Source organism: Liolophura sinensis, chromosome 12 (genome assembly GCF_032854445.1).
Source record: "Liolophura sinensis isolate JHLJ2023 chromosome 12, CUHK_Ljap_v2, whole genome shotgun sequence".
Lineage (NCBI taxonomy): Eukaryota > Metazoa > Mollusca > Polyplacophora > Chitonida > Chitonidae > Liolophura > Liolophura sinensis.
Genome location: NC_088306.1, coordinates 14,931,629 through 14,945,292, shown reverse-complemented (window position 1 = coordinate 14,945,292; position 13,664 = coordinate 14,931,629). Strand labels below are relative to the sequence as shown.

Sequence of the window (13,664 nt, the reverse complement as noted above, 5' to 3'; positions counted from 1 at the left end):
CAGTCAGAATTGCTGCCGGCCCCTTCTATATTTTTAAGAAGTGCAAATTTGCATTGTCTGTTACGCAAAAACTGGATGTCATCTTGCACGTTTGTTCCTTTTTACGTGCACATTTGTAAATGATTAAGTCGTGTTAAAAGCTGTAATGTCCGAGATTTGACTTACCAGCCAATTCACAGACTTTAAAAGTGACTTTAAAAGCTGCTTTTCTATCACAGCTGAAAACTGATTAAGGTTTAGCATTATATACCAAGAATTTTTTTATTTGCATTAAATTATTGTTTTCACTAGACATCTGATTTGTTTTGGGTTTTTTTGTTTTTTTTTTTGTTTTTTTTTTTGTTTTTTTTTTCAAATTGTATATTCATGAACATGTAGGAGGAAAGATGATACGATTTTATCTGAATATTTTAATTACTTAATTATGGTAAAAATAAACTTTTTACATGCCAAAAAAAACCCACCAAAAACCAATGTACATATCAAATAATTATATAACAGATCTCAGATAAAAACACAGCAAAAATTATCTCTGTCAATATTTTATTATACAGATTTAATAAACAAGATGTTTATGTTTTTTTGTCAGATCATATTTTAGAACAGGGATGCCCCAAAGGCCACCAGTGCATTAATTAAACCCTCCACACACATAATGTTCAGCCTGTAACTGAGGCAGTGTCAAGAAATATTACCTCTGCCCTGAGTAATGCTGTGGTGAAGATGACAGAGACAGAAAGATAAACAGTGTTTATAAATAAACACATAATTAAAACTTTTAAAGTGGGCGTTTTCATGCATGCAATTCAAAGGTACACTACACACGCAGATGTTCGTATATTATGAAGTAAGTGTATTACCAGACTCTGTTGTAGTATATTTCATAGAAATTACATTATGAAACAAAAAAAAAAAAACAAATTGAGGAAAAAAAGATCAATTTTGAAAACGTAGCTTTTTTTCTAAGTGTGTGGGAAAATTGTTTGAAAGAGAACATTTTAGAACATTGACTTTTTAGGGTTTCTGACATAAGTTAGAATTGCTAGAGACATTATTGACTGTACATGCTTCATCTGTATTATATATTCTGGCTTACAGCTGAGCAGACACTACCATGTTAGTTTGTTTGTATTTGTGGTGGCATACTTCAGAATTTTATGCACAGTTTTATCCTAAAACAGGTCTATAGCGATTTGAAAAAGCTAGGTGCTCTTGTAACCTTTATTTTGTACAAGAAGAAGATCCCTTTCAGGTTAAATTTTATAGTTTTATACAAACCAGGATGTTCAGTATTGAAATAAGTCCACAAGTGGGTGATTTACAGAGTACATGTAGTTTGCATGCAGTTGACTTTTTTACCTGTAATACAAACATATGGTGCAAAAACCCTTTAATATAATCAGTACACTTTGACCTGACCACGGGTTTGTAGAAAAATACAGGAAGCCATCAGAAATGTAAAGAGTTTGTTGACTCTTCACCGCTCAAGTCTACAGAGATTTTTGTCATTTCTACTTCCTTATAAAACATTCATAATGGCACTGTGTATGGCCCAAATTTTTGTCTATCACCTTAAAGTTACCTTTTGGCTTTATTCTGAGAGCTCTGTTCATCTTAGAGAGTGCATCATGGATTGTTTGGGAAGTGGGATCATACCCTAGTTTCAGCTTTAAAAGTTGTATTCCTTAGCATTTATTTACCTCTTAAAGATACGTGTTTTCATGTAGATTTTTAGAGCAAAAGCAGTACTTTAGAATCTCTCTCACATTTACATATTAACTATGGATAAATAAAATCTGCTAGGATTCTGTCTTCTATTACATGTACGTTGTATCTTGCCCTACTTTCTTAAAGTCCAAGCAATGCCACCTTTTACACCTTATGCTTTCACACACACCTGGATGACGGCCTATGAAAACATTATTTTTGTGTACAGGTAGGTCAAAACGGTAGATAAATTCATGAATGTACAATCACATCTCACATGTTTCCATAGAAATTATTCTCCTTGTCAGTTCCAGTCATCGAGGAAATAACTCTTTTTTCAAATCTTATACATATTTGTGCATGTACTGCGAGGTTTTTGATATTCTTACCTGGTAAGTAGCCTTTTACAGTAGTACATGTATATAGAGCCATTAGTACTCTGCTGTACACAAGAGGAAGTGTGCCTTGATTGGAAGGTTGAAGCTTGATGCTTGAAGAAAGGCTTGCTGCGTACCTGTTCGTTGAAAGCTCCCTGTGTGTAACATGTCTAACGTGCGAAACTTTGGTCTCCTTTGCTAGCACTGTCTGCTGATTTGATAATCAGTTTGACTGCAATACTATATACTTCATGGAGATGCAGTATTCAGAAGACTAGAATTCTCTGGATCATAAGCCCTATTCAGAGACCCAAGAAAGTGCCTTTGTTTTGAAGCAGGACTTAGGTAAATAGCTACATAGAATAAAGTAAATACATTGTATATCGTTTTGATGAGTTCATTTTTTTGTGCAAATAATTTTGAGTCTTGGATACTTTTTTTCTGTTTTATACAGATGTGGAAGCTCTTGACTTAGATTAAAAGTGCTAAAAATGATAAAATTATGAAGTGTTTGAGTTACTTGTAGTTTTATCTTTTCCAGTATCTACCTTTGTATTACGTGATGATCTTTATAACGAATTACACTTGGAAAACTTTATCTCAGAAGTCTTCGTGTAAGTCTACTAAGCAAAGGTATCCAGAAACGGACGATTCAGACATAACAAACAGCAGCATTTAAGTCTCACAAGTCATGTGCCCCTCTCTCATTTGTGTTGTTTTGGTTCTTTAATGTTTACCTATCACGTATATATACATTTGCTCAAGGAATTTGATTCTTTCCCTCGTCACTGTGCACGCCTGTGTGTATAGGAAGCTGAGTCTTGCACCTGGCAGCTTCCCTGCTGGTCAAAGCTCTGTGTCAATTTGACAAGTGTTTTACCTGTACTCGCTCACCTGGATTTTTACCTGTATGGGCTGATTGACAGCTATCGACGTACAGGTAACACAGCTTTCTTCTGACAGGTTTATTGCCTCCAGCAGGTAAATTTTTCTAAGATTTTTTTTTGGGGGTAGGCTATAATTAAGAGTTCAGTTTTCAACATTTATTGATTTATTGATAACTGATACTCATATATAGACAAGTAGCCTTTGCTCATCTACAGGTGTGTGTTCTCACCTTGCTATATCAAGCGAGAATTTCCATGTTACGTGGGACGTTGACCTCAGTTAGATCTTGTATACCAATTTACATCAGGCCAGTTTTTTTTTTTCAGTCCGTCTATCAGAGTAAACACAAGTACAATGACCTCTGTCTTCAATCATTTTTTTTACCAGTGAAAACATTTAATGAAAATGCTTCCAGCAATTTCAGTCTGTATGTGTAATATATTAACATTTTGAGCTCAGAATACCTGTACGCTATATCCACAGTTATTGTTACCATTGTTCCTTTGCTACAATACATGTATATAGATGCGTATATATCCACAAAAAGTAACTCTGTGCTCTCTGCCGTCCTGATCGAATTCTGTGGGAATGTGTTGAATCATTCCTCAGTCACTCTACCTATATATTACCTGTGCTCAACACCCAGGCCCAGTGATTACATGTCTACCCTTTGGCATTAGTCCCAATTTGATAAGCTTACGTGAACAGGTATGTATGTTCATAGGTGTATGTGTGTGGGGAAGCAATCAGGGTTAAAACACCTGCCCATAGCACAGTTGGTAGATTGTGCGCTTCAAGAGCAGTAGATCAGTTTCAGTCCTCAGTAAGGTCACACCTAAGACTTTAAGAAAAGGAAGTGTAGCTTCCTTGCTAGGCGTTCAGCATTAAGGGGATAGTGCAACAACTTGTTGACCTGTATCAGTATAATGGCTCGGGCAGAGTGGCTCACTTGCCTTCAGTAAGTCGTCTCAGTGGAGCAGCACTAGATAAATGAGCGGTTGAAATCTATGTACATGCCCACTAAGGACTCCTTCGTTGTCATATGACTGAATAACTGTTAAGTACAACATTAAACCCGAGCGCTCACTCATTCAGTGTTAAGACATTAACACCTTACCTAACTCTTGGGTGGTAATACAAGTGACTTTAAGCAACTTCAAATGTACCATGGTAATTGTGCACTCAAAGGATTTTGATTTCTGTACTGTATTACATGTACTGTAAGTATGTCAGAGCATTACATGTACTGTAAGTATGTAAGACCATTACATGTACTTGTAAGTATGTCAGAGCATTCTATGTACTGTAAGTATGTCAGAGCATTACATGTACTGTAAGTATGTCAGGGTACATGGGACAGTGCTGTAAAGCTCCAGAGCATTACATGTACTGTAAGTATGTCAGGGTACATAGGACAGTGCTGTGAAACTCCATAGCATTACATGTACTGTAAGTATGTCAGGGTACATAGGACAGTGCTGTAAAACTCCATAGCATTAGATGTACTGTAAGTATGTCAGGGTACGTAGGACAGTGCTGTAAAACCCCAGAGCATTACATGTACTGTAAGTATGTCAGGGTACGTAGGACAGTGCTGTAAAACTCCAGAGCATTACTTGTACTGTAAGTATGTCAGGGTACATAGGACAGTGCTGTAAAACTCCAGAGCATTACATGTACTGTAAGTATGTCAGGGTACATAGGACAGTGCTGTGAAACTCCAGAGCATTACATGTACTGTAAATATGTCAGGGTACATAGGACAGTGCTGTAAAACTCCAGAGCATTACATGTACTGTAAATATGTCAGGGTACATAGGACAGTGCTGTGAAACTCCAGAGCATTACATGTACTGTAAATATGTCAGGGTACGTAGGACAGTGCTGTGAAACTCCAGAGCATTACATGTACTGTAAATATGTCAGGGTACGTAGGACAGTGCTGTAAAACTCCAGAGCATTACATGTACTGTAAGTATGTCAGGGTACACAGGACAGTGCTGTAAAACTCCAGAGCATTACATGTACTGTAAGTATGTCAGGGTACACAGGACAGTGCTGTAAAACTCCAGAGCATTACATGTACTGTAAGTATGTCAGGGTACACAGGACAGTGCTGTAAAACTCCAGAGCATTACATGTACTGTAAATATGTCAGGGTACACAGGACAGTGCTGTAAAACTCCAGAGCATTACATGTACTGTAAATATGTCAGGGTACACAGGACAGTGCTGTAAAACTCCAGAGCATTACATGTACTGTAAGTATGTCAGGGTACACAGGACAGTGCTGTAAAACTCCAGAGCATTACATGTACTGTAAGTATGTCAGGGTACACAGGACAGTGCTGTAAAACTCCAGAGCATTACTTGTACTGTAAGTATGTCAGGGTACGTAGGACAGTGCTGTAAAACTCCAGAGCATTACATGTACTGTAAGTATGTCAGGGTACGTAGGACAGTGCTGTAAAACTCCAGAGCATTACATGTACTTGTAAGTATGTCAGGGTACATAGGACAGTGCTGTGAAACTCCAGAGCATTACATGTACTGTAAATATGTCAGGGTACATAGGACAGTGCTGTAAAACTCCAGAGCATTACATGTACTGTAAATATGTCAGGGTACATAGGACAGTGCTGTAAAACTCCAGAGCATTACATGTACTGTAAATACGTCAGGGTACATAGGACAGTGCTGTAAAACTCCAGAGCATTACTTGTACTGTAAGTATGTCAGGGTACACAGGACAGTGCTGTAAAAACTGTGTCAGAATATCCATGGGTGTAATACGATTATCCTAATACTTATAACTGAGACGCATCATAATAATGTATGCCGTATTACAAGTCTTGAGGAGCTTTTCCTTCAGGTATTACAAATGAGTGGTGCATAATGTATGTACGCATTGTACATACATGTCCACAGATATTTATTGGCTCATTATTTTGTTTTTTTCCTGTACACTTTAGGTGACTTTTAAACTTAGTTAATATCAATATCACTTACTATGTTGTAGTCAATTTGGAGATCATGTGAAGTCCGATTCAAGCCATCTAATGTTTGAATACTTTACAGTTTTTAAGAAAATATTTTGTAATGAACAGTGCGTGAAAATGTCGAGAATCGAAGTTTGCGTTTCTGGGTTTTCAAGTATATCTGCTGTTGAAAAATCACTACTTTAATACAACATGTAAAGCAATGTTTTTGAACATCGGTGAGATTGTCAGTCAAACTAAATCTGAATTAATGATTTAAATTCATTTGTTATCTTACAGTAATGCTGCCAACTTCATTTTGCACATGTATTAGTGCCGATAACTTCAATGTTTGAAATAATGCTGATCACTTTATTTGGTAATAAGTATCTGAAATAATGCTGATCACTTTATTTGGTAATAAGTATCTGAAATAATGCTGATCACTTCATTTGGTAATAAGTATCTGAAATAATGCTGATCACTTTATTTGGTAATAAGTATCTGAAATAATGTTTATTTCTTTATTTGGCATTTAATGTTGGTGAAATAATTTGATATTTGAAATGATTTTGATAATTATTTTTGGTAATTGATAACAATTTTGATGGATTGATGGATTCATCCAGTAAATTTTATATGACATAAAACAACCATCATAAATTCAATTACACTCAAAGGTCAGAAATCATTTTTTCATTCCTAGATCTGCACCAACAACCGTATCTGTTGTATTCAAATGTTGTTGTTGTTTTCAGAGGACTGCATTTCCTGGAGAGGTGAAGGATCTCACAAAGAGGATTCGTACCGTTCTCATGGCAACGGCTCAGATGAAGGAGCATGAAAATGACCCTGAGATGCTTGTTGACCTTCAGTACAGCCTGGCCAAGTCGTACGCGAGCACGCCCGAACTACGCAAAACCTGGCTGGAAACCATGGCTAAAATTCACAACAGGAACAGCAACTTCTCTGAGGTATATGAAGAGCCTTGGTTGGCATGTTATGTATGTTTAGTAAACTTTGGCTACAAATTTCAAGAAATATTGTGTGAACAAGCCTTTAATAAAGTTTAACATTAAGGACCTCAACGATCTGTCAAAAAAATAAGTCCAGACTGCTGAACATCAATAGGGTTCTCTCTCTTGACCTAGTTTCAGTGTGGTGTTTCAGTTTGATGATAGCACGTGACATAGTGAAGTGTAAGTGTGGTGTTAGTTTGATGATTGCTCATGACATAGTGTAAGTGTGGTGTTAGTTTGATGATTGGCCGTGACATAGTGTAAGTGTGGTGTTAGTTTGATGATTACTCCTGACAGTGTAATTGTGGTGTTAGTTTGATGATTGCTCCTGACATAGTGTAAGTGTGGTGTTAGTTTGATGATTGCTCATGACATAGTGTAAGTGTGGTGTTAGTTTGATGATTGCTCCTGACATGGTGTAAGTGTGGTGTTAGTTTGATGATTGCTCGTGATATAGTGTAAGTGTGGTGTTAGTTTGATGTTTGCTCCTGACATAGTGTAAGTGTGGTGTTAGTTTGATGATTGCTCCTGACATAGTGTAAGTGTGGTGTTAGTTTGATGATTGCTCGTGACATAGTGTAAGTGTGGTGTTAGTTTGATGATTGCTCGTAACATAGTGACTGTTCAGACTTAGTGTCTGTTGACAAACGGGAAGTGTGTTGAGTGTCGTGTCTGGCGTCTTTGGCATTGATATCTGTGAATGTGTCACTTGGCACTCAGCATAATCAGGTACACCTAGGCCAAGTACTGGTTGGCATTATCGGCAGACTGGGTTTCTAGATGGGTGTCATGTCTGGTGTCTTTGGCATTGATATCTGTGAATGTGTCACTTGGCACTCAGCATAAGCAGGTACATCTAGGCCTAGTACAGGTTGGCATGATCGGCAGACTGGGTTTCTAGATGGGTGTCATGTTTGGTTCCTTGACATGGTCTTCTAATGAAATGTAGAAGGCAGTTCTTGCTTTTGAACCATTGACTCTGTTGGAAGAAGTACATCTGAGCCATCATGTGTGTCTTTGTTTGCATATCACAGGCCGCCTACTGCTACATCCATATTGCTGCTCTTGTCGCGGAGTATCTCATGAGGAGAGGTGAGTGAACGGTGTTTTTATATTCCTGTTTGAGCAATTTACAGATTGTACTTCAAAAGAAATATTTCTACAGTGTTGAAATATGAGTAATACAAATCAACCTCTCCAAATTGTAAGAGGGGGTGGGAAGTGGTTGAGATTCTTGCCTTTTAAATCTATGGGTTTAGACCTGGCTTTAGGCAAGGAATTTATGGATAGCCCGTTTCTCCCTTTTTTTTTTCCACATTTCTCCCTTTTTGATGGGGCATGGTGACAGTAAGCGGTGGACAACAGGTGTGTTTCTGTTGAAGCAATCTAACACTTATGGAAGACCATTTGTCTTCCACTAATGTGGTGTGCAGGTTTGTTTAGTCACACGTAGAAAAGTTTGAAAATAACTTGCCGAAGGTTAGTGGTTTACTCTCTGAGCACTCTGTATTCCAGAACTCATGGAACAAAGTGCCATCATGTAAGTGAAGTGTTCTTCAGTTAAACAGTCAAATAATGAAATTAAATCAGAATTGAAGGGAAAAAAGAAATATGTAACGTGTGAACAATGTAATAGCGCTTAGCTGTATTGCAAGGTTGTTGATTCTAGAAGATGAACTGAGTTGTGAGCAAGCTATGTGTATTCATTATGCTCTCAGTTGTGACTTCAATTGGTACATTGGCACTTAAAAACTTGATATCTGTTATAAGCCCATATAACCTTGTGAACTTTGACCAACTTTTCCTTCACCACCATGTAGTGAAAGATGGGCTTTATAGAATGTTTGTATCTGGCACAAAAGGTTACATTTCCTGAAAATTTATACTTTGACTGACTTGCTTTCATAATACAGGGAAGTTGCCAAGTAAGTGGTTTGCTAGGCTTATGTAGAGCCCATTTTCGTCCACACATTTTGGTCATTTAAGCCATGCATGGTCTGTATTGCTTGCTGAATATATTGAAAAAAAAAGTGCTTAAAATTTTGTCAGATTTATTTTGCTTGTAATTTTTATGGGTGACTTCATTGCGATTTTGCTTTGTTTTGTTGCTCGTGGAAATATAAATTTTTTTTTTTTTTAGGTGTACAGAGGCTTTTTTGTTTTAATTTTGCGTTTTCAGCTTATTAAGTTGTGGTATCATCACTGGTCGTAACTTCTTCGTTTTTCTTTCCTATTTTGTAATTTTATGTTTCCAGTTTTCTACATATCACCGTATAGATATAATTATGGTCATTTGTGCTATTGTCATTATCACAACAACAACATCATAGGGTATGTTCACTTCATACATGCATTATGTTGCACCACATCATTGTACTTGTCTCGTCTCTCAACCAAACCACGGTGTCATTACCCAGAGGTTACCATCTCTCCAGTTGTATTTATTTATTTGATTGGGATTTTACGCTGTACTCAAGAATATTTCACTTATACAACAGCGGCCAGCATTATGGTGGGAGGAAACCGAGCAGAGCCTGGGGGAAACCCACGAACTTCCGCAGGTTGCTGGCAGACCTTCCCACTTACGACTGGAGAGGAAGCCAACATGAGCTGGACTTGAACTCACAGCGTCTCCAGTTATATATCCTGGGTTAAGTTTAATGTTAGTTTAAGGCAATATGAAATGCAGTATAAATGATCTTGTTAAGCTAGAAGTGAACAACTATTGAAATACGACCCCGTTCAGTGCTTGTCTTTGCCCTTTTATGGTCCGAAAATATAAAATTTGAAAACCAGTGTGCAACCTTGATTCTTGAGCAGTACCTAGGGGTCTTCAGGGTAGTTTTACTTCCCTTTATACTCAAATTTCATTGACTATCAATGGTTGTTGATGCTTGAGTTTCTTGAAAAGAGTTAGTATTATTTTTATTGCTGTTTAATTTCTTTAACAGACAAATATTCCAAAGCAGCTTTTGTCCGTGTTTTGCATTTCTTCACAGCCTTTAGAAGTACACCAGATACACTTTGTCTGTGTTGCCAAATGTTGTGACAGCTAGTGCTGTCAACAGTGTTGCCTTCAGTATCAGTGTTGCCATTCACCGCTAGACTAATGCACATTGACCACAAAACTCACTGATTGAATTTAATTTTAACAATCCTTTCACATAACATTACTTCCCTCTGCTTTGATACACGACGTTCTCGTGTGCTTGTCCATGAATTTCTTGTGTTCCACATTACAGACATAGCAGTGTTGCAAGGTTGTTGCCCATCGTATTAACTTCATTGTCGTATTACACAAGTTTTTAAATTTTAATTGTCAAATTGCACGTGTTTAGTATCGCATATCGTTTGATTACAACAGGCCAAGACAATGAGGGTAAGATTCAAAACTTTTTAATTTACATACAAGGCATTTGGTTATGGATCCTCTTATCTTGTATGAATTATTCCCCTTTGAGGAACTCTTCTTAGCACATAGTAAGCTTCTACTATTGCATATATATAGACAGTATGTTTGCATGAAGGGTTTTACCCCCAAAAGGTGATGTTTATTAAAATAATTACCCTTATCTGAAAGTTTGAAGCAATTTGGAAAGGAAAAACAACACAAATGTCTTTTCTGTGTTCCATTGAGCATCTTGTGCTGCTTTTAAGCTTAATTTAAAAATTGCTGATATAAAAAATTATAATTTTGTGGTTTCAGTTTTTGTGAGTAATTTGATGTTTAGTTTTTGTGGAGCAAGTTTAAAGATTTCAGGCGTAAAAATGATTAAACCTCAAAATAAAAAGTCAACTTTGGTTCCCCCTCCCTCCAGTAAACAACCACCCCCCACCCCCACCCCCACCCCCACTTTACATTTTTTCCTCTAGTTAATTTTGGGCATAACCATAGATATGGTAGTCTTACACCCAGTGAAATTTTTCCATCTGCAATTGCACCAGTGAGCCACGCGTCTGTAGAAGCCTTTGTGCGTCACCTTGTACACCTTGTTTTTCTGCTTTACACAATACTTTTTGCTATAGTTTACTTTGGGTGCCTGATCCTGGTGTTTTTTTCACAAATAAATAAATAAATTGAATTTTCAGACGTCTGTCATGCAAAAAATCTGTAGAAATATCCTTAAAGGACTCAGAGTATTCTATTCCGTGAAGATTACAGTGTTTCTAAAACTTTGCAATTAGTATTTGCAGATATTTGTTTTACAAAGGTAACATTGCGTCATGCTATGCGATATATAAGGATTTATTTATCAGTTTCTACAAAAACCTACAAAAAAACCTGTATATACAATAAATTCAAAAAAATTTATTCAAGCAAATATTAACTGGAGCCTGTTAAGTTGTAAGAATAAATGAATTTTAACTTCTTTGTATTACATTCCTCCAGTCACAGTGAAAATAATATCCCTCAGCATTAAAATGTTTATCAAAAGTACTATCTTGCATTCCTGGTAAAAGTCTTTTGTGGTTGTATTTTTGTAGGAGATTTATCGTAACTTTGTACATTTGCAAGATATTAATAGCTTTTGAGTTATTTTATGCATACATGTACATGCACCTCTAAAATTTGGAATTCTTTTCGAGGCTCCAGTATAAGTTATTACTTCATGATACACTATATACAAATACCTGATGCATCATGTCCAAGTACCTGATGCATCATGTCCAAGTACCTGATGCATCATGTCCAAATATCTGATGCATCATGTCCAAATACCTGATGCATCATGTCCAAATACCTGATGCATCATGTCCAAATACCTGATGCATCATGTTCAAGTACCTGATGCATCATGTCCAAATACCTGATGCATCATGTTCAAGTACCTGATGCATTGAGTACAAATACCTGATGCATCATGTCCAAATACCTGATGCATTGAGCACAAGTACCTGATGCATCATGTCCAAATACCTGATGCATTGAGCACAAGTACCTGATGCATCATGTCCAAATACCTGATGCGTGATGTCCAAATACCTGATGCTTCATGCGAGTATTATAGTTTATCCAAAGGGTTTGCATGGGTAAATCTGAAAAGTATGGATACTTTAATGCATTACTAGTATTTTATATTCAAGGACTTAAAGGTACTTTGAACCTTTATATATATATATATATATGCCTACTTGTATATTTGTGAACAAATATTTATCCCATAAGTATCTAAATACCTATATATATAGGCCCGTCCGAGACCCTTACCTGCATGTTGGTATGGTTGCAGTATCTATGGTGGGGAAGTTCCTTTCCTATAGGACATTTTATAGAATAACATTTTAAAATTTCTGGTATTAAAAATGATCATACTATTGTTTTATTATTTTAAAGTAACTACACAAACCTTCAATAGAAACTGCTTGGGACTCATGCAGTTTTTGTCAAGATAAAGAATGAATTGTTTGTTGAGTTGATTTGCATTTTTTTTTTTTTTTTTTTGTCCAATCCCAAATTCATATTCTTTGTAAAATATATACATATAGACACTGTTTAGAAGAAGAAAAAACTGCTTTTCACTGAAGGATAATTCCTCCCCAATTATTTAGCATTTTAATATGCATTTATTTATATATTTATTTTTATTTATTATTTGATTGGAGTTTTTACTCAAGAATATTGCACTTATAAGACTGCGGTCAGCATTATGGCGGGAGGAAACTGAACAAAGCCAGGGAGCAACCCACGACCATTCGCAGGCTATTCGCAGATCTTCCCACTTACATTTTAATATGTATATAATAATTTCCATTGAAATTTATTCAAAGTCAAGCTTGGTGCTTTTTGATTAATTTAGAAATGTGGTTTAAAAGAAAAAAGGCTGGTTGAACACTGGAATGAAGATGGTTAAGTTTGTTTTGACTCAGTTCGATGATGATGATGCACAGCATAACTATTTATTTTCTACTAGAAATATTTTAAATGGTAAGCTATTCTGCTCAATAAAGCTGTCAGTCCTACTGTGTTTTATGCAAGACTTTTTCAAATGTATTTTCTTTGTCTTTAACGAATGTCAATTCCTGGACAAACCCCTCTAATTTTTAATATCATTTTATCAGCTATGACACGTGTAAATTGTATTGTGACTCTCATCATTGAAGTATGGAATGCTGTTATCATGTGTGTCTGTCTGTTTGCTTGTCCCTTTGTGTGGCAGACCCTTGAAGGACTACCACTTCTTCCACTACAACACGAAAGCACCATAGTCCGAAGCCCCTATAAGTGCTCCTTTTTGTATGTCCGCTCATCATGATGATATGGTACAAGTACATGTGGTCCTTATACAAAGTACATAGTAGAAATAATCATTTCTAAGAGCTGAAGTAGAAATTGTTGAGGAATCACCTAGCTATGAGGCTTAGATGAAACATTGACGACATCTCCTTTCTGTATCCCTGTGTTGTACATTTTGGACTTTCTCTCCCACCCTAGGATCGTATCCCCAGGGCTGCTCAGCCTTTAGCCACATCTCCCCCAACATCCAGCCTGAGGAGTCTGGGATTAAGGATGACTCCGGTATGCAGGATGTTCAGTACACTGAGGTGAGATGGCTAGTTATGTTGATCATATACTCCGGTTTCTGCCAGCCGTTAACCTGACTACACATCGTATAAATGAAAAGTTTTTGAGTATCAGCCAACACCTAAGCAAGTGATTAAAGTGAGGTAATAATAAAATCATATTCTTGTGTTAA

The 13,664-nt window shown here is 36.7% G+C and overlaps 1 protein-coding gene across 1 annotated transcript in view; it reads left to right on the top strand.

Moving 5' to 3' along the window:
* LOC135479173 (dedicator of cytokinesis protein 9-like) overlaps nt 1-13,664 on the top strand; it is a 121,835-nt gene that overhangs the window by 97,021 nt on the left and 11,150 nt on the right. The window contains exons 42-45 of the mRNA XM_064758947.1: nt 6,709-6,924; nt 8,004-8,061; nt 8,883-8,894; nt 13,403-13,512. Coding sequence (XP_064615017.1) covers nt 6,709-6,924; nt 8,004-8,061; nt 8,883-8,894; nt 13,403-13,512 — 396 coding nt within the window. The remainder of the gene's footprint in view (nt 1-6,708; nt 6,925-8,003; nt 8,062-8,882; nt 8,895-13,402; nt 13,513-13,664) is intronic.